The sequence below is a fragment of the Amphiura filiformis genome, chromosome 13 (genome assembly GCF_039555335.1).
Source record: "Amphiura filiformis chromosome 13, Afil_fr2py, whole genome shotgun sequence".
NCBI lineage: Eukaryota > Metazoa > Echinodermata > Ophiuroidea > Amphilepidida > Amphiuridae > Amphiura > Amphiura filiformis.
The window spans coordinates 50,484,537-50,511,782 of record NC_092640.1 but is presented as its reverse complement, the minus strand read 5'-3'; the positions used below and the strand labels follow the sequence as shown (position 1 = coordinate 50,511,782).

The 27,246-nt window shown below is 34.7% G+C and overlaps 1 protein-coding gene across 1 annotated transcript; it reads left to right on the top strand.

Annotated features, from left to right (window-relative positions):
• The first annotated feature begins 862 nt into the window (after positions 1-862).
• On the top strand, positions 863-25,163 carry LOC140167745 (gamma-aminobutyric acid type B receptor subunit 2-like). The gene is made up of 17 exons (XM_072191039.1): positions 863-1,102; positions 6,656-6,793; positions 7,712-7,882; positions 9,631-9,732; positions 10,383-10,448; positions 11,509-11,706; positions 12,710-12,976; positions 13,379-13,442; positions 14,126-14,209; positions 15,729-15,894; positions 18,254-18,386; positions 19,267-19,374; positions 19,963-20,085; positions 21,342-21,488; positions 21,822-22,010; positions 22,655-22,807; positions 25,023-25,163. The coding sequence occupies exons 1-17, from the start codon at positions 863-865 to the stop codon at positions 25,161-25,163; spliced, it is 2,490 nt and encodes an 829-aa protein (XP_072047140.1).
• The last annotated feature ends 2,083 nt before the right edge of the window (positions 25,164-27,246 follow it).

Below are 27,246 nucleotides of genomic sequence, written 5' to 3'. Positions count from 1 at the left end.
TACTTACATTGATATCATTAGATAGATGAGACGTTATAATAAATATAGGAGGGTTACAACAATTACTTCCTGTTTTCCATATAAGGTCTCAAAATGGTTTGATTGGCGTTACCCGACCGACCCTTAAAGTAGGCGCGATCCTATACCTGTTTGCCAAAATGTTAATAAAAAATCAAAAAAATTGAAAAAAAAATCAAAATAAATTAAAAAAAGAAGAAGAAAAAAGTTCCATTGCCTTTTTCGAACGCAATTTACACCTTAAAAAGTAAAACATAAACAAAACAAAAACGAAGAGAAAAAAAACCACGATCTACCTACCCTATTTTTGTTATGTTACGCCAATCAAACAATTATTTTTTAGGCCTAATACGAATTCAGAAGGACGCTGGTTAAAGGCCTACTCAGTGATGCAATCTTCCTTTGCAATTTATACACAGATTTAATTTTGTTACACATTCGCTGGGATCACTGAATAGGCCTTTGTTCACCGTACTCCACTGTAGGACCCATATTAAGGATTATTACTGTGTAGATATATTTGAAATCACTCACCACATCACACTGTGGATCACTGAATAGGCCTTTGTTCACCGAATTCCACTGTAGGACCCATATTAAGAATCATTGCTGTGTAGATATATTTCTCACCACATCACACTGTAGTATATAATAAAATGACACTAATATGACGAATCAATTGCATGTGAGACGGGGAGTTTTATTGATACAAAGATGAAGACTAAATGTTTATTAATATGATGAGTACGCTTTATCTTGCCGGTCCACGTAGTTGACTCACCTGCTCATTTATAACATGTTAAATAACAACCCACACAGAATGTTATTTTGTGTTGAGGGAAATATGTTCATCGTGACACTTTTGTCTGGATTGTTATTGGTAATAAACGGGCAAGTAACAAATATATCTCAATCAGATGGAGGGGTGAAGATACCGTTGTATATCGGGGGTCTCATGTCTTTAAGTGGAGTGTGGGAAGTAAGCGGCTTGGTGCCGGGGATAGATCTCGCCTTAGAACAGATCAACGCTAGAGAAGATTTGCTGCCTGGATATGACTTGCAGATCGTATGGAATGACACTCAGGTAAGAAAAAATAATCATATAATTGATTCAAAATCCAATAGTTTGACATTTCTAAGAAATATAGCTGGTCCGGAATGTTTGCTTGAAATAGACAGTTTGAGCCAGGAAAGTACATCCTCTGTGAAAATACATCCTCTTTCAAATTAACCATGTCTATTCACTGACATATTAAATCATAGCAAAGAAAAATAATCTTTTTTACCTGTTTTAATCAGGTGTCTTGTGGAAATTGTTGGTAGTTATTTGTTTTTCTTTAAATTTTAAATTTTTCCAGTTTCGTTTTTTAGACCACGAGGAAGTGTTTTGCCCTTCGTTATTAAAGATCAGCAGACCTTGCTGACATGTTTGAGGGGATTATACAGATTTGATTTTGGTTGCGTAAATGTATCCTTTCAAAGCAAATGAACTGGAAATTGTTTCATTGTTAAAGGTCTCATTTTGTCCTCGAGAGAGACAGTTATGATTCGCTTTGCACGTGTGTGTTAAAACACAGTACCATTGTAAATATGAAGCGAAAAATATATATGCCTGGTTGTACACAACGCACAGTCAATACAGGCGAAACACTAAGGACACGGAAAGAAACGTATAAAAACGTATACAAGACATATAAACTTGTTCTCTAATATCAAGTTTTCTCAGCAATTATTTTTGTTTGTTTTTACAAATGTCCAGATTCTGTTTGAAAGTCTTTCGTTTCATCCTTTTTACGTACCATGTCAAGATCAAAAACGCGTTGCATGTTTTTTTTTTTTTTCAAACGTGTGTGCCTCGTATAAAAGCACGCCGAGTCATTGCTTTCTCCTTTTTTGTATTGTGCTACAAACCGATAAAAGAAACAATGTCGCCATTTATCAGGACCAAATGCAGTCAATACTGATTAAATTTTAGAAATTTGGTTTTGGGGGCACATTTTGGAGATTCTTGCATGACAAAAAGAAACTGTTAGTTATATTATCGATATCTTGATTACGGAACGTTACATTTAGACATCTAACTTCCAACATTATTTCTCAACTTTCTGGCATTCACAATTCCATCTCATTTTTACTCCAAATTGAAGCTAGTATTGCAAAAATAAGGTTTTCGCCATCTGTGCGTCCGAAATTTCAGAGCCAATATGCTTATTTATTCTCAGAGCCATTGTACGGACACGATTGCAATCACTCCACTCATCGTCATCATCCCTATATCTTCGTGTCAAAAATTGCCGTGATAGTACAGTGACTATCATATGAGATACCACAGAGTTTCTATATTCTACACATTATTACGATTTGTGCATGCTCCAGTACCCCCATATGATGTTTCTATTACAAGAAAAATCGAGTTGTTTTCAGGTAAAACCAGGGTTTTGTTTCCATCAGTACACTAACTCGAAAAGCAATACACTAATTAGCGGGGCCTTGCAGCTTGCTGTGGATATCTTTTACTGCATTTTATAAGTAAAGATTTTGAAATCCAAAGTAAAAATTGTGATATATTTAATTTTGAGAATTACAATTATACTTTATAGGTATAAAGGAACACGTTTAGCCCATTCAGTTAAGTTCCAGGTGCAAGTCCTATAACACAATGCATATGTAAACTTTCTTTATCTGTGTCAATAATAGAATATTGATTTCAACGGAGTATAGAGATGTATGGAAAAAATATTTAAAATACAGGGTGTTAACACTGTGCGTCATTCATCCAATAAATAACACAATATACTATAAGATTGTCATACTATATATTAAAATCCCATATGAAAATTGCACGGCGAAAAACGGCTCGTGCCTTTCCCCACCATCAGTCCTGTTGCCCCCCTCATGACCCCTCATATCTACCTCGCTAAACAGGGGCCAACTCGCACGTTCGTGCAGTGAAACCAAAGATCCGTGCAGGGGCAATTGGAAATTCGTCACAGTAGAGATGCTAAGTAGAGCAGTTTTACGGCCACTTTCAGCTAAAAAATATCAGATTTTCACGCACTCAACACTTCAGCATCCCTTTTCTTGAAATCCACATTTGCATAAAGGGGTGGGGGAATGAGGAAATATTGATAAAATGAGACAGGATAGAATGGAGAACAAAAAATAAAGGATCCATGAATAGCAGGATTGTATATAACAGGTAATAACAGGTTAACTTGGTATGTAGATGCCTCCTAGTACAACATTTTGACCACCCAGTAAATCTAACCAGCCCATTGCCGAAAAAAAAATGCCCACCCAGTAAATATTTGTGTCTAAACAGAAATGGGTACCAGACAATAATCGTTATAGTATCATTGTGATATTGCTTGAAATCATCTGCTCGTTTATTATTTTGAGCAATTTATAAATAAAACCTGTAAGAATTCAGGGATTTCATAAATAAACCCATACATTTTGATTAATATTGTATGAAAGTTTGTCCAGTTTAGAGCACATCCCACAACACAGGTAACTGTGAAACCAAATATACATTTCACTATTGTTATAGATTATAGTTAAAGCTTTTGTAGAGTATTTAAAAAATACTTCTTTAGTGAAAGCATGTACAAGAAACTTATGTTTTGCTTTATATTATTGAAATTAAGTCCACTTGAGAGAACATACATATTATGAGTCACATAGCTGCAACATTAAATATAGATGTTATTACTATAGATAAAAGCTTTTAGAGTTTGATTCCTTCTCATAAGTTCAATGATAAGCAATTACAAAAAAGTTTTGACTCATCAATTATTAAAAACCTCGGTCGAGGTTCTGCCAACGTTTAAAAAATAACGGTTAGTTAATGAAAAATAAGAAGTGACATTTAGTAATGCGACGAGGTTTATTTGCCCGTAATAGAGTTCCATTGTATCCGCTATTGTATTCTATTCCTATTCTATTCATAAAAACTAATGCAGAAATCGCGGAAATTGCTGAGATACACATTTATTGCTGGTCTCTACCGCCGGCGTCTCGCAATTATCAACATTAAAAATGATCCAATACTCTTACAATTATAGACTTATACGTGCTTTTTATATAATATGTGACCGTACACCACGAATGAGCCGTAAATGTACTCAATTGTATTCTGAGTTACAGTGTAAAATGGGCATGAAGGGCGTATTCATAGGTACCTCAATTTGGTGCTACGTGTACCTCATTTAATGAGATACACGTAGCACCAAATTGAAATTATTAACAAATTGCAATTAAGAAAACTAAAAACTTTTAAATTCAACTTTCGCAATATGTATATATACCATTTATGATTTGAAAATTGGGATACCCAAAATTTGGCATCTACAAGGGGGGGCAAATAATTTTGGCGGCCGAGAAGGGGGGGGGGCAAGCGAGTTTTGGCGGGCCGAGAGGGGGGGGCGATTTTGGCGACCCGTTTGAAATTTTACCCCGCCGGTGCTCGTAATTATTGCACAGCCCCTTATATGTTTCCCTACGAGGTTTGGTCATTAATATCCCGCAACCATTATTTATCTCCGCTCATGCATGACTTAGATGACTGTTACTTACGATCTGTATCTTTATCTGTACCTTTGTCTTTTAAAGCTCATAACAATTAGTATCAGAGTACCTTTAATTACGTAATCTCATTTGCATAAAGTCATTGCCATATGTACACTGACATTATTGTCAACATTGGCGGGAAATTTGAATTGTAGTTGAGGAACCTGTAGTAAAAAGAATCAGAAGTAAGGACCAGAGCAATTTACAAGCCTTATTTTTGGTATGAGGTAATCTGAGTATATTCAATTGATAATTGTGAAAGAAGAAATGTATCCGTCAACAGATCAGGAAAGAGACTGTCTTTGAACTTCACCAAAAATAGGCCAAAACGACAAACAAAAATGGTGTAAAAATCGGGAGAAAAGAACCCACACGGTAGAAGAAAGAATCCAAATTATCCCCGAAATAAAACAAAAAACAAGCATGATTATTGGTATGGTATGAGAGATCATAGTCAGCACACGAGAATTTGTTGCAATAAAAATAGAAATATGCGCATGCGTTGATGGTACGCATGATTGAAAGTACCAAAAATATATGAAAAAGTGAAATTTCATCAAAAAAGTCTTATGCTAAAATTGGACATATTTTTCAAAATTCAAATTTCTTATTCAATCCAGAGCCCAGGGCTACGAAATCACCGGTATCGTAGTACCGGCGTTCCCAGAAAAAAAATCAGAGTCGCAGAAAAAAATCAAGACGGGAAAATAATTTAAAGCATCATAATCTTTAATATCATTTTTTCTGAAGCTCTGAAAATATTCTGTGAACACTACCACTAGCGAAAAATTTTCTGCGAACTGGGACGATAACTGATAAATAAACTAAACGCCAGTGACAGGAATGAATATGTAAACAAAGTAAAATACGATAGTCTCTAACTCCAGACCAGACTATATCGTACACACCGCTGGGATCCCAGAAAGCAACATGAGGTAGAGCCTAACTGGGATTCCCCCGAAAAGCATGTTTTTCAACATGCGGTAGAGCCTCTCTATGGTGTGCTACTTTGATTAAAAAAACAAAATCTTTTGAAAACAAGGGTTCATTAAGAAATAAATGTTTGTGATTTCACCACCGAGATCTCCCTTTTTCAGTAGATACCCGATAAAACCAGGTACCATTTGTTAAAATTTGTCATCGATTAATCTTTCTATCTCTTATTATGTAAAGAACAATGGGTGATAAAGCCTACTCAAAATTGGAGATATTCAACACGATCTCTTTTCTTTAATAAAAATGGTATAGATCTAAAAAGAGTACAGCATCATTCCTATGTAATCGGTCTACAACGTTGCAAAAATCGCGCCAGATTCCATACTTTCATTCTCGAGATATTTGGAATTATGTAACAATACCTCAATTTGCCGCGAGATTTCCTTGACTATTTTTCACCATAAATCAGGCGGTGTCCATATACTGTTGTGTTTATGCTAATGTCATTGTGCATCGCTAATACATATTTGTTTTGAAAGACAAAAGTTCAAACTTGTATTTAGCGTAAGTAATAGTCATCCAAGTCATGCATGAGCGGAAATACACCATAGTTTCGGGAACTTATTGACCAGCCCTCGTTTAATGACATACTCTAGAACTGCTAGCATAAATCATCAAAGAATTTTATTTTAAGAATGATTTCAGTTTCGAAATCAATAGGAACAGAAAGGGTATGGTGTACACATTACAGGAACATGTTTAATTTGTTGCATCTTATATTTACTTCATAATCATTAACATGTTACTTCATTTTACTATAGCTTTTGTCAACTTTTTTTCAACTACCTTCACATGCACAATGCACATCATAATGTATCATTCGAGTGACCCTCCCCTGGAATAATTCTTGCAAAATTTGTATAACGTTCCGTTCTGGTATACCAAAGCGACACTACAAAACAGTGGCCTATGGAGCAATGTAATACACATACTCATGCATAAACTCACAAACGCAAAATCTAAAATTGTGTTTTTTTCGTGGAAAACCAACGGAAAAATGTATTAAACAAAGGATGGTAATATCGCGAAATATTTCTTTAACTTTGGTATTGATTTAATTTTATGGCAACAGTGTAATCCGGGATTAAGTAGCAAGATGCTTTTCGATCAGATCTACCGTGAACCACAGAAGATAATGATTTTAGGCGGAGGCTGCTCCCTTGGCTCTGAGGCTATCGCTGGCACTGCACACTATTGGAATCTAATATCGGTAAGGTCGTGCACCAAGACTTGTCTATCTCTGGCTTGATGTAGGAATTTTAATGTCATAAAAATGATCTACCTTTTAATTGGGTTTTCATCAAACAACGAATAAACATTGTATTGGTATTATGAGAAATAAACCGAAATACCTTGAAATTAAACAAACATTTTGCCTTGGTCCAAGGCTAAAAACCAAGTCACGGTGGTCCTCTGCTAAATCATACATGCTAAGCCATGGCTTAAGTGATCACAAACCGCTACATAAATGGTCAATTGAGATCACCAAAGTGGTTTCTTTTAAGTGTTTCACTGTGTGCTCTACTGGTCCCATGGTGCACATAGCTCCACCTCCCCCGTACGCAAACTCGAAAATCATAATCATATACCTGTAAAGCTAGGGTTTGTGGTACAATTTGATCCATTCACCAGCTCAAGGCTTCATTATAAGTTACATGGTATTTAATAGGGGTATCAAGCTGTTGATAATTACAATGTCCATGGAAGTGCCGAATATAGGGCTCCTAAAATTTTACAGTAAATTGCATGGCTTGATTGAATGTGTTTTTGCTAAAAATGATTTTAAAATATATATCGACATGAATATTGTATTCTTAGATATTCATTTACAAATGTTATCTTAAGAATGTAAAATAATTTGGTCAAGTCTACTAATTTTTGCAATCAGCAAACAGTTCTTAGGAGCATTACGTACTGGGCATTCTGCTATGTATACGCACACCACCAATACAATCATTTCGATATCACCGTTTTAACAGTAAAAAAAATATTGCGACCAAACAATTATTATTTAATGCCTTTCTGGTTAATGTTATTAGGTTCTTTTATAGAATGCATTTAGTCTGTCATGTGGTGTTATTTCTATAAATTTGTAATTATTTCAACATTCAACCACGTGTTTTGTCAGGTATCTCCAACATCAAGCTCCCCGGCGTTGTCCAATCGTGTAAAATATCCATTATTCTACAGGACATATCCCACAGATCAGTCGCACAACCCAGCACGTGTAGCAGTTATGAAGGAATTTGGTTGGACAAGGGTTGCCACAATACACGAAAATTATGAAATATTTTCATCAGTAAGTTATTAATATCGTTTTAATAAATGTTAGTTATGTATGTTTTGTGTGTGTTCGTAACTTGTATTGTACTCTATGGTACGAAACACATTCAAAAAAGGTTTTTCTAAATTAAAACACGATATATATATATTATGATATATTTTGGGATTTCATTTCCTTCTCATTTGAATCAAATTGGACATTTGGATAAGATACATATCAAAGCACTATGAAAAGCAACATTTAGTGCAGGCAAAACCTTGACATAAATACACATCAAAATACAAACTATCATATCGTTATGAATTCGGCAGAGTGACGAATCGAGAATTTTGAGTAAAATGCGTTATTACATGCTTATGATTATGTTTCAGGTGATCTTTTATTTCCACCAATCATTAATGTTAAATGTTACTCCCTGACGTAGATATCGAAATTTTGATTTGGACGAATCGCGCCTGAGTGTAATTAATGAATAAATCGACCAAAAGACGAATCGTATACTTAGCTGTACAAATCAGGTTGATCTGTAGTATTTTATAGCTGAAAACCCCGAATTTTCTATATAATGTGAGTGCGCCCTCGTAAAAAAACCCAAATTGTATGCAAAATATAAGCCAATATTGTTATTTCTGGTTTAAAATCCGGGGGTTTTGCTAAATATTACAGGGATGACCAGTTTACAACTTATAATATCAAATGTAAAGTCTACAGCTTTTGTAAAACCATTAATTTATACATGAAAGCCCCTAATCAAGAATGTGTGCTATGGTTTTCACGTAGTTGAATGCGTATTCGACTTCGTATACAACTATTTGCGCGGCGGTAGAGACATTGGATTCAGCATTGGAGGGATGATATCTATGGTTTCAAAACATCTAATTATTGCAAATAATTCGTGCATATTCACTTCTATAATATACATTTCATTTGAGTGCTCAAGAATGCTCTCAATTTTTAGAAGGACCAATGAAATGGTACCATGATTTTCAAACGCCGTTTACTCGATCAGAACAGCAATTTTGCGTATTCAGCACTATGCCGTGTTCATAACGATATAAAGCATACATATTAACAACATATTCGAACCACTGAGGAACAATTTGAAAGATTATATTGATGAAAAACAAAAGCAAAGATTGTGTCAAACATAACATATGATATATAATTTTAAAAAATGAATCAAAATGAAACCACAAACACACAATGGCTAAATATATTGGGAACCATTGATAAAAGGCAGAGGCCGCTAGTATTATGTGAACAACGTGATGATGCAAACAACAGTCTATGAACAATTTAATCATAAATAATGCAACAGTTATGATAATGCTAAATGAAAATTAAAAAAAACCAAAAAAAACAAAAAACAACCGGTATTAGAAACACACAAAGGCAACGTATTATATGGAAACCTTGAGGAGCAAAGCTATCCAGTACATGCACCCTCATCCCTGATCCTCATCATCATGCTCTTGAAACAAGCAATGAACCTGAACACATAATTTCACATCTTGGATACATTTCTCAAATCTGAAATCGTGGTACTAGTTTCATGATGATAATTAATTTATAGTGCCTAATTTGTTGAAGGTTGAATGTGCGATATGTGGCTAACTAATTTACATGATTGTGATTTGCTCACCGAGTTTACCTGTTTTTGACCGTCCGGCGTCCTGATATGAATGAGTTTACACACATGGGCATCATCGTCTAGTTATTGTCTAGTTATATACTATAATTGTAATGAGTACGCTTAATTTCAGACGGTGAGTGACTTGGTGAGCGAACTGAAAGAAGCCAACATTACTTTGATTAGTTCTGAAAGCTTTGTTGACAATCCGAAAAATCAAATTGAAAATCTTAAGGTAAGCAGCCAAGTTATAGTTATAGTCATAACAAACATATCAATCTGTAAGCGATCTTTAGCAACGCCATAGATCATGGAATTTACAACCGTATGACGAAACAGGCGAAAATAGTAACTTTTTGCACAAGGTTTGCAATTGAAAGAGAATTCGCCATTGTTCATTCTTATGAGGCTAGTATATGGACAATATAAGTGTGCTCTTTCATTTAATGACATAAAATTTGATAACTATTGTTAGGAACACTTGAGGTTTTTGGTCAACATTGTGCTGGTCTAAAGATAAAACCTACATTTTGGTCTAAAATTATGCTGGGATAGGGCGTTTTCAACAGGTTTACCACATAATTCGCCTTGCTATAAGCATTGAATCGCGTTATCTGTTTACCTAATGAGAAAAGACGTTTTTAGGGGAAGTGTTAGCTTTCGTATATAAAAAAATCCCTGATTGGTTGAAGGAACACTTGAGGTTTTGACAAAAACAAGTCACATATTTCTATTTTCCACTAGATCTCACACAGCTCTTATGATTTTATGCACTCGATCGTGTTGTAAAACACAGTCTGCGTAGAGTCTAGTTACACAATTTATAGGGAAAACATGAATTGTATCGCAAACTAATTATTGTAATTCCTCTTTTTGTCGTTGCAGAAACAGGATGCAAAGATAATAGTTGCCTTGATGTATGCTGATAAGGCTCAGAAAGTATTATGCGAGGTACGTTGATTCTTGTGACCATTGACTATTTAAGAATCTATCGTTAAAGGGTGCATAAATCAAGACCCTGATCTTTAATGTGTTAGAATGTAGGGGTACAATTTTCCCAAGATTAAAACTCTTCATTTGAACACTTTCTATAAGTTCATAGCTCCTGAAAGTTGTTGATATTGGTGCACTAGTAAAAACCCAAGATATGGCCATTTATAAACATGTCTAATCTCCAATCTTATTAATAAGCAGAAATATTTTATTGTGTTGCAAAAACTACACAAATATTTAGGGATTCAATCATGTTTCACCGTTGTTCATCACCGTTTAACAACGATGCGGTCGCGTCGTCTGCGTGGTTTACTTCGCGAGGGCAGCTTCAGCCTTACAAAAACTTCGATGATTTCTCTTTTGATATCAGCAATAAAACTACAGAATAAAACGGCAATGTTTAGCCGCTACCTGAAAAATATTGAATTCAACTTGTAAGCTGGCATACGCACAAAGGTTCCAGGCATGACGAATTTTACGCGCTCTCGCGTAACGCGTAGTCTCGCTCGCGTTCGCGTATACGCTACAGTAAAAGTGTGGGTTCATCACGGTTTAACAACGGTTGGCTCCTGTACAAAGGTATAGGACGATTTGTTGAAATGATATTCTTAAATAATTGTCTTGTTTAACGTATAGTTTAACTATGTATAGTAATTAAAAAAAACCCACAGCTGTATTTATAGATGTATAGTGTAGAGGCCAGCTCCTAGTTGTTTATTGAGGGGATAAAAAGCCACTAGTACTGGCAGACAACATTTGTTAGTTTGACACACTTATATCGTTTTGGATCCATCCTTTGGCTCCCTGCTTGTCAGTTGGTAAATAATTTCCAGTTTTTACAGTTTGCATACTGTAATAAGTTTTGTTGAGTTAAAAGAAATCATTTGGGAGAACTTTATTTGGACGTCTATCTAAGGAAAAAAATAAATTATTCAAATTCAAATATAACTCAAATAAAAGAATTGGTTTGTTCTCAAGTTAAATTTGGAAACTAATATATGACCCCATCCATTTGTAGGCTTCTAAGCTAAACATGACGGGTGAGGGTTACGTGTGGATGCTTGTAGGTTGGTACCACAACAAATGGTGGCAGGTAGACTACGGACCATTAGACTGTACAAAAGAAGAGCTGACTGAAGCAGTTGTAATCTCAAACTACTTTGGTATTCGAAGTCAAGCACTGTCAAGTACTGACGAGGTTACTATTGGAAATTTGGTAAGTTGTGCATGTCATTTAGTACCACTGGTAAACACAGAACATGAGAACTATTTAAAAGAGCATCCGATTAATATACAAGAAATCCGTTTAAGGTATTGCAACGCCCATGATGATAACATCCCCTATATAATCTAATGAAAGGGTTCAAAGTTTTAACCGGACACATAGGTCTACGTCTACGTTACATTGGTACATAAACAGTTATCAGTAATATATGACTATATTTATTACCAAATACGCACGCGAACAATGGGCACCGCCATACCAAGAGCAGCAAGCATGACCAAAATCACTCTACAGAACAAGATAGGAACATGAAGCTAGTGATACTTAAAGTAGCAATTAAAGCTAAATTTGTTCCTCGATATTAAAAATGCTGAAAAAAAATACTAATAATAATATTTTCGGGGAGGGTTTCTGTCCAATTTGAGCTGAAATAACAAGGTAAAGTAAAAGAAACTCTACTGAGTATTTTTTGGCCGTTTAACATGCAGTTCTATGGGAGAACATAAAGTCATAATTATGGATTATGACTTTATGTCGGACTCTTGCTATGTTGCCCTACAAATACAACAGATTAGGTTGATTCCTTTTAGGTGCAAGTTGGTACATGTGTAACCATTACAGATATGCCAAAAAACATCAGGTTTAAAAAAACAAAACAATTTCATATTATAGGATCGTACATTATAGCTTTAAGTATTGCATATTGCGAGATTCTAAACTTTTGTTATGTTATAAGATTAATTGAAAGACGGAAAAATAATATCGTCACAAAGTTGGCAAAAACAACAACTCTGTTGCACAATCTGTTGTTGCTACTGCCTTTGCATTTATAAAATGTACAGGAACACCTTGACCGTGTGATGATCACGTGCATTCGTATTTATAAATACGCATTAATTTTATAGTCGAAGCTAACTGTTGAATATATTATTGTATCAATATATTTTACAAAATGCACTACCTATGAAACTATATATTTTGCCATTAATTACAGACTGCTAGCAAATATGACGAGTATGTCAAATATCAACTGGATAATAATCCCAAATACAGCCGTCTAACATTTACAATTGAACACCCATTCGGATACGACACAGTATGGGCCATTGCATTAGCGCTTAACGGAAGTATAGACGTACTCAAAACTACTGTATTTTCAGATGGACGCATGCGCAGACTGGAGGATTATACATACGATGATAACGAGATGATGATGGTGTTCTTTGAAAGTTTAGCACAGGTTTCGTTTCTTGGAGTTACGGTAATATAGTGCAAAAACAATTCGTCCTTTTTAAGTCGAATACCAGATAAGTTTTAGCTGCTAATTTTGTTAAAGAATAGCCTACCAAGGTCTTTCAATTTTTGCCATAAAATTCATGTCCAAAGACGAAAAATGTATCAAAACATAAGCCCAGGAAGATGCTGTTTGCTTAAATAATCAATAATTCTAAAGTTAGATAGACATTCCTCACCTATCTTCCTGGCAGAAAACCAGTTTGGTCACTGTGAAAAACAATTTGGTGAAACTATTTCCATTTGACATGCAATGCATTTCATGAGGATCTAATAATCAGTGTTTAAAAGTTAACTTGTCCTTAAGAATGCTCCTTCCTTAAAATAAACACCTAATGAAATATCAGCTTTTTACTTTATAATCTTCAAGGGTCCTGTGCGTTTTGAAAAGGGAGACCGTGTTGGAATCACCATCATACAACAACTTCGTGAAGGTACGGTAACCACATGATTTGATCTTGGCTAAAACGCCATTAAATCAATCCAACAATGGCTTCTTTGATCCTAAATATATAGAATCTTTCGAACCATTACGGCTGCTAAATAGAATCTTTTGAGCCAAAGCGGTTGTATCAAAATGATTGTTCTTCAACTATTTTAAATTTTTGTGAATTTTTTGAATTATATTGCTGAATACGTATGCAAGTTTGTTTAAATATTCAAATCGCTTAGAACGCCAGGTTTAATTAATAAAACATAGCATTTGAGAATGGTAAATTCTGTGACGAAATTGTGGCTTTTAAAGGTATTCATTTCTCGATGCTTTTACAAATCTGGCTTGGTGGTGCATCCGCTAGTATTAATAATGTGATTTCACTAGGATATGAATGAACGCAAGTGCATTTGTATTCATTTTAAACATCTGCAGAGCCATAGATTAGAGCATTTGCAACTACATAGGACGCACTCGTGTAATAAATAATAAAATATATTGCGCTGTGAGTGAAATTCCCATTAAAAAGACAAAATCTCCTAAATGCAACAAAGTCCAAATCAATTATATGAAGTGGCAATTATATACGTTTATACGCAGTGATAAACCAAGAGATAAATGTTTCCATGTAATGGGTAAAACAATTGTTTTATATTGTTCCTTTATGATTGTTATTAAATTCAGATCTTCTAGAGCACAAGGTTTTTGATTTTAATCCAGTGGATGTGCAAGATCCGTTACGATGGACAAGTGATATAATGTGGCCAGGTAAGGACGTTGTGAAGGATACAGGTCTATGGCCAACACTGGTCAATATCCACTGTCTTACATGGAGCATTTTTTTTGTTACACGCTTTAGCAGGGGAAGGATATCAGTCCCCTATTGATTTCAATACCAAACACCCAATATTGTTAATATTTGTGACCAGATCTGGTACAATCAGACTGAAATCGGAAATAATGAAACTGAGATATAGGCACAAAGAGAGGAAAAAATAACAACGATATAAAGCATACGAAAATGGATATGTTAAATGTTTTTTAACTTTGCAACCATCTCAAGAATTCAAGAGACCTTGGGATTCAACATCAGTAATTGTATGTACTTATAGTAACTTAGTAATAGTAGTAAGTCAATTTTCAAAATTTCTGACTTTGGCCGGAGTGGACAAGATTGGGTCACATTTGGGTCACATTATGTTATCAAAGAATATAGCTACGGGCGAATTCAGTCTATGACGCTGTGACGCTAAGCTATGACATTCTCCTTATGTAATTGCACAAATTGATTTTTGTTAAAGATCGTTTAAACACTGTTATAATATAAATTTCAAGTTAGAACTCAAGAAAAATTGAAAACCAGTGGGCACCCATCAGTGGGTTTCACCGACCACACCTACTCCGGGTAAGGTGGTATGTCTGGATAAGGTGGTAGGTCATTTTTTCTCTCCAAATTGAATGCTAAGGATGGACATATCTACGATCAGCCCGGACATTTGGAGCATATTGACATTGAGAGCGTTGTAGTAACCGGACAAAACATGTTAAAGTATATAAAGTTGCACAAAAAGTAACTCAGCTGTTATAAATACGCCTATAGATTCAGAACTAATAATTGTTTTCATAATATTTAAACATAGCGAGAAGGATGATTTATTTACACGCATTTTGATACCCCATTCGTCAAATGTCGTTCAATATTAACAACACAGTAGTGCTTTTACAGACAAATACCCGAATTTAAAAGTTGCAGTTTACAGCGCGATTAATGGTTATAATGCCGGCACTGTAAACACGTAAAGCCCGCCATTTTCTTCGCGCTTACTTCACATCAATACAAATAACTGCAACTTTTAAATTAGGGTATTTTTCTTTTGAAATCCAGCTTATCCAGACATACCACCTTACCCGGAGTAGGTGTGGTCGGTGAAACCCACTGATGGGTGCCCACTGGTTTTCAATTTTTCTTGAGTTCTAACTTGAAATTTATATTATAACAGTGTTCAAAATGCGTGTAAATAAATCATCCTTCTTTTTATGTTGAAATATTGTGAAAACAATTATTAGTTTTGAACCTATAGGCGTATTTATAACAGCTGAGTTACTTTTTTGTGCAGACTTTAGCTTGATACACACACTCGTTAGTAAGAAGATTAATGAACGTAGAGTAGAAAGAAGCTAACAGATAACAACAGTGTTGTGCAATTTATTACAAAGATCATTTAAACCATTACATGTGAAATCACTAAATGTAACATTTTTTTGTTCTCTTTGTTTTAATGCTTAGGTGGGAAGGTTCCGCTCGACCACACCCCAGAAGTTCAAATAACCATCGTAATTCTCCATGTAACTGTCGGAAAAACTTTATTCATATCAATGTGTGCATTAGCTGGTGCCGGGATTCTACTAGCTCTTGGATTTCTCGTTTTTAATATCAAATTCCGCAAGCAACGGTAAGGTACATTAAATGTGTTTTTCTTGTCCTTAGTATTGTTTTCCTGAGCGAAAAACGGATATTTTCATCAATAATCATGTTTGTAACTATACGCTTATGAACCTGCATGTACCTAAAAAATCAAAACAGTGAGAGAAATATTAGGTAGAAAATAATAGCATTGATCCCTTTTCCTACATGTATAGCACACAATGTACAAGCATACTTGTTTGACATTTCAATGTTTCTACTTGAAGACACCGGATAAAGACGTGCCTAAGAATATGTTTGACATTTTAAGAGACAAGTCTTTATTTTCCCATATACTTCTAGTACCCGTTTCTATTCATCGTTATGTATTCTTCTCCCGTGCATTATATTCGCGAACTACCCTTCATATCCCAAATTATATAAACCTGCACGCTAAACAATGCATAATTATATTTTAGATAATACGTGCACGCTCAAATACTAGAAATACTACTTTCACATAACTAATAACTTGTCTGTTCGATATATATACCATCAAAAAAAGTACGAATCTACATTCTGTGGTGTTAAAATAATTATAGGTTACAGGTTATGGTTTTGTTAATGCGCATGATGTAAATCATAGGTTGCCATAAATTATGAGTAATTAGCCCAAATAAATCAAACATTAAATGAGAGTAATCGCGCGTCTGTTAATTAAAAAGGGCTAAAAACGGACGTGACCATATGCAAGATGACACCATTACAAAATATTCATCATTTTACATATATTCTGATGAGTGTAGGTCGGCTTCGGCTGGCCTGCATGAAACAATATTGTAAATAATGCTTTAATAAATCACCAAGTCTATTTTAAATGTATTCCAGCTCCCTTCTTGGTTGAACACTTTACTGTGCATGATTTACCTTACTTGGATTTATTTATCATTAGATTTATAGAGTTTACTTAGAGTACTGTTAAATATCAAAAATGTAAATTTATAATGATTTGCCATAAAATGTGTTTTATATCGCAAATTTCAAAAGATTTAAGTTACTTAATATCAGAAGGACATTGAACCTCGTATTCAGAATTCAATTGGATTTCTTTGATGTGCTCTTCGGTCCCACCAAAATACTGTTCAAACGTTGACAACAGCGCCCTTAAGTATCTCTTAATCAAATATCAATAACTCCTTTGCGAGACTACTGATATTGTCTCTAAATTGAAACCTGGTGGGTTGTAATTAGGTTATTGGTTTAAAAAAGGAATATTGTGTAGATATTCTGGTTGTTGATTGATATTGATTCCATGAATAAATATTTATTGATGTTAGACTTGGACTTTTCTTTGGCAATTGAAATAAAACCCGCAGTGTTGATCAATATTAAGCTTCAAAGCATTTAGTCAAGCCAATACACATTATAAAACCCCTAATGACAATTTAATGATTTCCCCTTTTGACTCTTCATTAAATATTAATTACTCCTTCGTGAGATCACTGCTGTTATCTCTAAGATGAAGCCGGGTAACGTTAAAATTGGTTATTGGTTTTATAGTTTCCAGAAGCCTTCTATTCCCATAACGTTATTTATCAGATCATGTAGTTTGGTGCCATTTTTCATATGCAACTTTGAAAATAAACTCATCTTTCCATATCCTCATAAATAGAATCTAACTATTATTAAGCTATTATCTACCTTTTTATTTAGGCTTAAACAGGCTAAATATGTTTCTTCATTGTTGTAAATACTTATGCTTTGCCTCACCGATTATTATAATGGAATTTTATAACCGATGTACACAGTCATGTTCCACCTACTGTGTAGGTTCGTTTGTTGAATGTCCTCCTTCTCATTTAATGATTTTATTATTGAAGGCGTAACGTATTAATATTAGTATATACTTTACTCACAAAGCACATATTTTCCAAATGTATTTATTATCTTATGTTTTAGTTTACCCATTAATATTATATACTGACCTTTGTGAAGGATGCCACAATAACATGCCCTGCATGTTAGCGACATCCTCATCATTTTCACCGGTATTTAGTAATATTTAATGAAATAAAACTAAACTGAACCAATCTAAACCGAACAAAAAGCAATGTTATGTGAATTTATTTTTCCCCTAATGATACCATAATAAATAGTTATTGGTTTTAGATTTAGACATTTCTTGCACAATTGAAACAAAACTTTACATCCTAACTGATCCTAAGTATGCAATTAGATCGTTAGGTAAATTCATTAAAAATATTTGTAAATACTGCCCTCAATAGCACACTTTTAACTAAAACAATTCGTATCAAATCTCTATTAAAAATATAATCACTGTAACATCACATAAAAGCATCGTAATCGTGTGGGCTATCTATAATGATTTTCGTAAAATATTTTAACAGATACGTCAAACTGTCAAGTCCAAACCTCAACAATTTAATCATTACTGGAGGAATGATAGTGTACACGGGTATATTCTTCAATGGTGTCGATACGAAATTAGTCAGTTTTAATTTTAAGGAAGCTTGTTGTCAGGTAAGAAAACGATGAAAAGACAATCAGGGTACATTTTGTATCATTATAAAGAAGAACACGTTCTGGTCTGGTCCATGGGGCCAAAGGCGGCAAATTTGAGATTGAGATAAAGGCAAAAATATGGAGTAAAAAGCAACAAAATATATAAGAAAGTATACCTCACAAAACGTCATAACTTTAGAACCTAGTATGCTAGACATGAGGTGTTTTCAGTATATGATAGCCTAATATTTGTGTAAGGTAATAATGTTTGTAACTCCCGGTTATAAGTCACTTTGCCTCCTTTGGCCCCATGGAGCAGATCGTGTCACACATACTCAAGGTTTTCGGACTCTGTCCAAGCTGTCCAATCTGGTCTCTCAACTTAGCTGCCGTATATAGTCCGTTAAAATGATCTTAAACTGAATATATACGGCAGTTGAAGAGTGATAGCGCCATCTGTTGTTATTAAATAACTTACGTGCGTTTACAAAAACGGTTTGAAGATATTTTCGACACATAGAATTTTATGAATTACTAATTTGATAAGTAAAAATTCTGTATGGGGATGGTTGTGGAGGTTTCAGCCGTAAAAACAATAGCTTTCAAACACAACATTGACCAAGGCTGCCCGCAGTGCTAAAAATGAACATTAGCGCTCAAAAATTTAGCGATCAAATTAAACTAAAAGATACCCCACCCCTAAAAGCACAAAGATTTTCTTCAAAAAACAGCGTTGCGTTAAAGACATTAAAATGCTGGTTATGACTCGACTTTTTTGTTTTTGATACATTCACACGTAAGGTCCATGAATGGATTAATATTATATAACTGGGTTTAAAACATTTCATTGGCCTCACCTGTATAATGTATGTCTCATTTTCTTCTCCATGTTACTTAGCTGAATGTTTGGGCGTTATCTGTGGGATTTGTATTAGCTTTTGGTTCCATGTTCAGTAAGACGTGGCGGGTATATCAGGTTGCCGCTTTTAAAACACCGAAAAGAAAGGTACGTAGTAGTTTTCTTTGCTTCATGTTCTATACAATCGGATATACATAAATCTAATCATTTGTGGAATGTGAAATCGAGAAAAACTTTGAAACTTAATTTATTTCAGGCTACAAAACGGCCATTGTTGCCCTTTCTCATCTCCTCCATTTCATTTATTCAGATGTATATTATGAATATGGATGATGAAATAAGAAACAACGTTTTCATGACACTCAACAGTTAAATGATATTGAAACATTTTGAATACAATCAAAATATGTTTACTATACGTTTATAACTTTTTAAAACAATTTTGTGTTTGCCGAAAAGTAATCACTACATTTAGGTAGTTTGTGTAGGTTTCATGTGTCTTTGAAACGAGAAGACTTTTAAATTGGATGTTTGTTTTTTTCACTATTGCCTATTTGCCAAATAAATTACAGTGGAATTATTCCATTGGAATAGCACATAGGAGGTTTTCCTATCCATGATTATTTTGTAATGAGTGAAACTTCCTTGATGTCGTAGATGTTGAACATTTATTAAAGATTCCCAAGTACTGATAATCAGGATGATTTACCCTTTAATTTTTGAACTTTATGTTAGGTGATTACTGATCATCTATTGTATAAGGTGGTAGCCGTGTTATTGCTAATTGATGTTGGAATCCTAACTGCGTGGCAAGTCATTGACCCGATGAAGCTAGTCGTGAAGGAATTATATACAAGGGTAAGATGCCAGATTTTCACCTGACGAAAACGATTACAAATGTATTATTGTACGACATTTTCTTCCTTGAGTGAGTGACGCAGTATTACCCCTGTTGTATAAAGATGCACCGCCTTTGATCTGTTTAGACTCAACGTAAAAGATTTCAAACTACACTTAACCGAAACTTGACCGAAAAAAGGAGCACTAAAATCGAATATCCTGTAATTTTTGTCTGTTATCTAAGAAATATCACCATATTAAAAATATAATTAAGGAGGCATATTATTTTAACACGGACTACGAAGGGGGTGTTGCAATACCCTAATTTACAATTGAATATATGAATACAAAAGCCACCCAAGTCCATACTTTGGCCAAATTGATTTAAGCACGGGAAAGTGTTGCTATACATAGGCCTGTCATATGTATGAAAGAACAACTCAAATTCATCCTCTGTGTCTATTGAGCATGTGAAAAATAGCATGTATGAAAGAATCAACCCATGTCCATAATTTGAGTCTTGTAACGCATTGATTGAAATCCAGTATGTATAAAAGTCCACTTGTAACACATTCATTGCTGGAGAGTGACTTTTGAAAAAGAAAATGGGTTTAATCAAGGAAAGTGTGTGGTTTATATTACATGGCAGAATGCTTATCAACATTATACATAACTGTGTGCTTTATTTTGTATTATCTTACTAGTGGTAAAGTCCAGAATTTAAAATGAACCCCACGAAGTCCCTGAAATGTATTCAATTTATAAACGTCAAATACCGTTGTATTTGGTACTAATGTATAGGTCTCTTCTATCTAGTGGCATCAAAATAAGTAAAATAACTATAAACATTCTCCACATAATGCCGCTATGACGGTATAATATGAGCGTACCAATGCACATTTTGGAAATCGTGGCTATGTACAAAAGTATAGGCAAAAAAGTCAGTAGTTCTTCGAATAATTTTACAAGAGCGAAATGAAAATTATGGATTTTACTGTAGAAACCAATGGTGGCATAACCACACCCCTTGTGGTAATTTTATTGGCCGGTGCTGTGGCAAAAGATTCATGACTAAAATGTGGGCGAAGGATTTATCTACGATTAGCTTATGTCGTTTGCGCGTAAGTTTTTTTTTATGACAGATAAAAAAATCCTTCTTAGTAATTCTAAGGTTAATATACTTAAGGTTTATTTATGTATCGAGTAATTTAACTTTTCCTTTTTTTTTTTCCAAGAAATTGTTATTATAATGTTAACATTTTTTATTATCTTAGGACGACCCTACAACTCCGAATCAGCTTATATCCCCGTATATTGAATTATGCGAAAGTGAATATATTCTTTACTGGCTACTCGCCCTCTATATCTACAAAGGAATTCTGTGTATTTTCGGTGCTTTTCTTGCTTGGGAAACACGAAAGGTAATGACAAATTTATGAACTCTGTTCGTAGTAGCTGCCGCTTTTCATAAATCCTATTTTTCATACATGAGTAAACCAGCTACAAAAACAAGACTGCCTAATAGGCCTAGATAATATCTGCTGTATTATGATATATTTCATTTGTATTAATGTGTACCAGCATTGCCCATATATGTTTAGTGTATTTTGAAGTAAATAATATTAGATAAAATATTGTAGAACAGTGTCTTAATTTTGTATCTTTGAGATAAATTGGGAAAATGTGTCCCAGGTCGTAACATAAGAAACGCATTTATTTATTTATGAATGTTAAAACAAAATGTTGCTCTTCAGGTAACTATTGACGCCCTCAACGACAGCAAGTTTATTGGCATCAGTGTTTATAACGTGATTATACTGTGTACAATTGGAGTGACCGTCAGCTTTCTTATGGGGGATGACCCAGAAGCATTATATATATTTCTCTGTGGTATCATTATTTTCTGTAACACAGTGACATTACTTGTGATCTTCATTCCTAAGGTGGGTGTCGTTTAAGCATTTTCCCAGCACGACTACTAAGCGCATTGGACGCATCACCATCAGCTATCATTGATTTACATGCATAGCTCTCTTCCCTAGTAAAAGTGGCACAATTGTGATTTTACCCTTTCGTTGTTAACTAAACATATCTCGAGATTGAAACAAGCAAATTAAATAGAATAAACGGCATTTTTAAATACCGTTTATTCTATTTATCTTAAAAGAGCTAAGACTGCAACCCTTGACGTTGATGTAAGCATCATGTCACAACGGTATTTTATAATTGCCAAAGAGGACGCTTTTCACTTACACAATTTTTTTGAGACATGCTGTATGAGTGATATTATACAAAATATAGTAAGTGAAGACCTGAGCGCAAGAAGGCCGTAAGTCCACTTGGCCCCTCAACATGTATACACTAAAGTTGCGTATAGTTTGGTAATGTTTTATACATGTTCAACTTTTCATGGTGTTTTCACCCTGAAACATTACATGTGTTAAACATTATTGAACCCTAAGACACTATACGTAACTTTAGTGTATACATGTTGAGGGGCCAAGTGAACGTACGGTCTTCAGGTCCTCAAGTGTCAATATAATTATAATTGTAATTATAATTACGAATGATGATTGTCCTGTTGCAGATTATATCCGTATGGAAGTTTCCTGCGGGTGAAAGCATCTCGGCAACGAACGCAACAAAACACTTAAATTTACCTTCTTCTGCAACGACTCATTCCGTGTCAATAGATAATCTAACCGAAGAAAACGACATATTGAAAGCCACGGTTACAGCGGTAAGTTTAAATCCCTCCCGATGAATAGAGGTTATCCACTTTACTCATCAGTGACTTCTAACAAAAGGCGCTGGTTCCCGTAGTATTCCTCACTCAAACCAATTCATGCATGACCTCGGAGTTACCTGCAGGCAAAGAGCTTTTAAATAGAAATAGAGTCGCAATAGTTTATATAATCTTTTGTTCGTTTGATGCCGATTAGAAGTTGCGACAGGCTATTCATAAAAGTGGTACCATTGTTTCGAATAAAGGGGTTCCGCCATTTAATTGGTCACTGATCCGGCATCATATTAACGCTTTACACAACAGGCGAGTATCAATAAGTGACCACACTACAGTCATGTGTAAGGGCAGTCATGTGTAAAGTGGTACCATTGTACTCACGTATCCCAAATGTGTGCTTGTGTGGGTCTGAAGTCTATAAGGAGGCTTTAGCTGTCGATGCAATCATCTTTACCACCCACCTGACGTTAGGCGTTTCATTTAAATAAATTGAATGCTCTTGCTGATCGATTACACATTAGAATGTAAGAAGGCTGCCATGTCCAGTCCATATATCTATATTACACTATAATGGTAATCGCTATACGTATACATGTAAGTATAAGTATAGGCCTATAAAGGTTGTTTTTAAGAAATTTCCATTCAATTTTATTTTAAGAAGGAGATTGGTATAGAAATAGTGGCGTACCCAAAGAGGGGAGGGGGTTGGGGAGGGGCAGATTCACCTCTGTGAGAAGTCTTGGGAGGGGAGGAGGGAGGAAGAGGGGAGGAGGGGATATGGAGAATGAGAGAGGGCTGGAGGAAGCGAGAAATAAAAAGATATAATAAAGACAAGTAGATAAATAGAAATATAAGGAAAATGATGGGAATGAGAGGGGGATGGTGAGAGGGGACAATGAGAGCGAGGGAGTGATAAGGTGTAGGCCTAGGAAAGAATAAGAAGGGAAAAGAAAGGAATGATGAATACATTTAATAATAATTATTAGGCCTATATAATAACTAAACACATAACAGCACTGGGCAGCCATTCGATGATGTCAATGCCTTTATTCGTTACGTAATTAAAACGCCCAGTCAGATGTATTTCACACCTACCAAACACAACTCACCCAATTTCGCAAACTGGACGTTGAATGTACACTCTCATGAATATTGATTGGCAACATTTTCCAATATGTCAGCGCTCTAATCGGAAACAATAGAACAATAGAACCTGCAGAGCGTTGCCTGCAGGAGTTTGGCGGGCTGAGCTGAAATAGTCATGGTTACACATGCAGGTACTTCTTTGGAAAGTCCTAAACAAGGTATAACAGTCGCTGATAGGATACGGTATGCAACTTATATAACACTGATAACCTCTATTGCCTTACCCGGCACACTACAATGCTCGCATTTGCAGCCAAGTAACTTAGGATGATCATAGAACAATTTTGTGATAACATAATCCTCAAGCACTGTGGGGATGTAACCCATCGCCTCATACTTGGGTAAGGTCGACTGTCAAAGATAGGGTTACGAGTAGGGAATTGGTAAAGCACATGTTTTATGTTACTTTAAAATCGATCATTTTTTATTTTACTCAAGAATTTGTACTAAAGGATATGGATTTTATATTAGTAGTGAGGCTAAAATAAACATTTCCCTTTATCAAAACTTTATTGCCGAAAACATACTTCGCTCAATATTTTGTACATAGCCAGAAACACTCAATTTTGCACCAACGTTGGGCTTCGTAGTTCGTGTTATAACATTTTAAATGATATTGAGAAATATCCAAAAACGTAACAGCTCATCACTTGATGTGGCTTTCTCCGTTTTTTAAAATATATAATATTAAAAATATATAATATTTAAAAACAAAAAAATTTAAAAGGGTAAAGCAGCGCCAGGGGTTTATCATTTAAATTGGTAATTGTGTAGTGTTTGTCATGTTGCATATCTTATGAATACAAGTACAGATCGAATTGAAGTTCTTCTGTGAAAACGCTATTGTTGAATGGATAACTATGCCTTTGTGTGGGTAATGTCAATACAATACACAAAGAGTAAATCGTGAAACAAACATGAGGTGAAGAATATGAAAAGGCAAATTATCATAGTAATAAGGCTTAAAACCACAGGGGAGTGCAAATAAGCGGCGTTTAAACAAAAAGTTATTTTAAAATAGATTTCTCTTCCTTCTTCTACATAATTATGCTTTTTTTTGTTGCAGTTAAACCAAGAGCTAGAAGAAAAGAGACAAAAAAGCTGCTGTGAGATGGGATGCTTGTCTTTCAGAATGGCTTGTTTTAGTTCTACTAAAATGAACACAAATAATGGCGAGCCAAAAAAGAATACTGATAATAACATATAAAGTTTCTATGCGGATTATGGTACGAGCCAGCCGTAATCTCCACATCATATTACTTGTAAACTAGCTATATGTTTAACTTTAATGTAGTGTATTTTGATAGTGTAAGTGTGTAACGGACAAGGACATAAAACTGATAAAACACATCAAGGAGGAATGGCACATCAAATATACAAGAGAATGCCTTGACTATATGAATAGTTGGAAAGAAAAAGAAGACATACCGGCTTGATGTGGGAAAGCAAGTAAAATACATATTTAGACTGTGCACATGTAGACACAGAGGTTTATAAAGTGCTATGGCCCAATGTACCGTTTACAGGGCCCACGAAAGTGTCAGGAATACAGTACAAAAGTATACTGGAACAAGTGACGCAAGTCCTTGTGCGCATACAGACAAACTAAACTAAACTAAACAGAAAAAAAAAACTCGCAAGTTTCGAGATAAACTGCACTTCTTCAGGGACAAACAAGAATATATATATGGTCGAATCCAACCAAAAGTGTCCACGGGCCAAAAATAAAAGTCCGAAATAAAAATGTCTCCACAATTTTTTCCTTTTGCCCATTGATTGATGACATATTGGTCTTATAGGAACCAAAAGTGCCATTACTAATCTTGAAAAATAAATCCAGGACGTGTGGTAGTAAATGTGATATCAAAACCCAATGTTACCTACGAATACCACTAGGATGCTTTCACTACCTAAAACAAATGGAATATTCCCATTAACGCTTTTTTCGTGTAATGTAGACCACAGGGTGTCAGGAAAATGCCAGCTCAACCAGAAAATATTTGTTTTTGTTTTTATAACGCGATCAATATGATCTTAGTCAATTTATGCTAGTTTATTTTTGAAAATGAAGTTTAGGTCAGTTTCTGTATTTTATTTATCAAATGAGTATGAATCAATTTACACATTGTATAAGAACGAGTAGGATATATGTTCTCAAGAATATTAGGAATTATACGCATACACCTAACGCTTTATACAATGAAAAGGTGAAGAAACCCGGGTATTCGTAGGTAACATGAGCGATTTAACAATATCTATATTGAGTTTAGAGGTTTAAATTTTGCTATTATGGTAATGAATTAATAAAATGGTAGTTTTAGATCTCTTTCAGATGGTACGTCCAAATGAATAAATGCTATTACCTTAGATCAAAATTTTTGATGCTTTTAGCAAGATTTTGACCACTTCATTTTGATATACAAGTATTTAATCAGCAATTTTACATTATAAATAATTGTTGAATGAATCCGTATATGGGTAATAATAGTGTCCTGGGGTACCGCTTAAAGTTTTTGACAATTAATTTCCATTGGTAGGGACACTTCATTACACATGTCATGTATTATGCTGTATTCGTAAGTAACATTTCAGTATTTGTAGGTAAGAATTAGACTTTTGGTGGATATCGCACTCAAAACTTCATTTTATAAAGCACTTTGAATGTATTATTTTCTTTATGAGCGTTTATTGATACTTTAGACCCTATCATGTATTAATAATGTCGGTTCACAGCGGTTGAAAGAGGATTGAAGTAAGAAACAAAGGCACTAAAGTGACTTTAATTTGCTTAATTGCACACAAATCGCTTAAAACCGTTATTGCAGACTTGTGAAGTCCATCTTGGAGTCAGTTACGTCTTGTGGCCTTTCGTTTGAGGGCAACTACAATTAGCTTTATACCAGGGTCCATCACTGTGTTGTCTAGATCATGAGACAATGAGAACAGTCGTTTTTTCCAAGGTATTCGTAGGTAACCTTAGCGAAAACGTCAAAAGTTACCTTCGAATAAATCAATTTGGACACAAATTACCAAACCAGAAGGTCGGTAAACATTTAAAATGAAGCACACATGACAGTTGACAAATCCAAGTATTTATCCCCTACCAATCTTCTTTGAATCTGATTTTTCTTTCAAATGAGTAGACCGCCGTCTATTTCAGTACATATTTTTCAACAATTAAGCCGTATTCACTTTTGCATGGTGGGCATGTATGTGAATTCGCAACTTTCATTGACATATGATTTGATAGCAAACATACAGGCCTTCGTTATGTACCAATATGGGCATTG

Bases quoted from the DNA above. Each gene is read 5' to 3' on its own strand.
- LOC140167745 (XM_072191039.1), top strand. From the start codon at position 863: ATGTTCATCGTGACACTTTTGTCTGGATTGTTATTGGTAATAAACGGG. The intron at 1,103-6,655 runs GTAAGAAAAAAT...TTATGGCAACAG, and splicing joins TCGTATGGAATGACACTCAG to TGTAATCCGGGATTAAGTAG. The intron at 22,808-25,022 runs GTAAGTTTAAAT...TTTTTGTTGCAG, and splicing joins TGAAAGCCACGGTTACAGCG to TTAAACCAAGAGCTAGAAGA.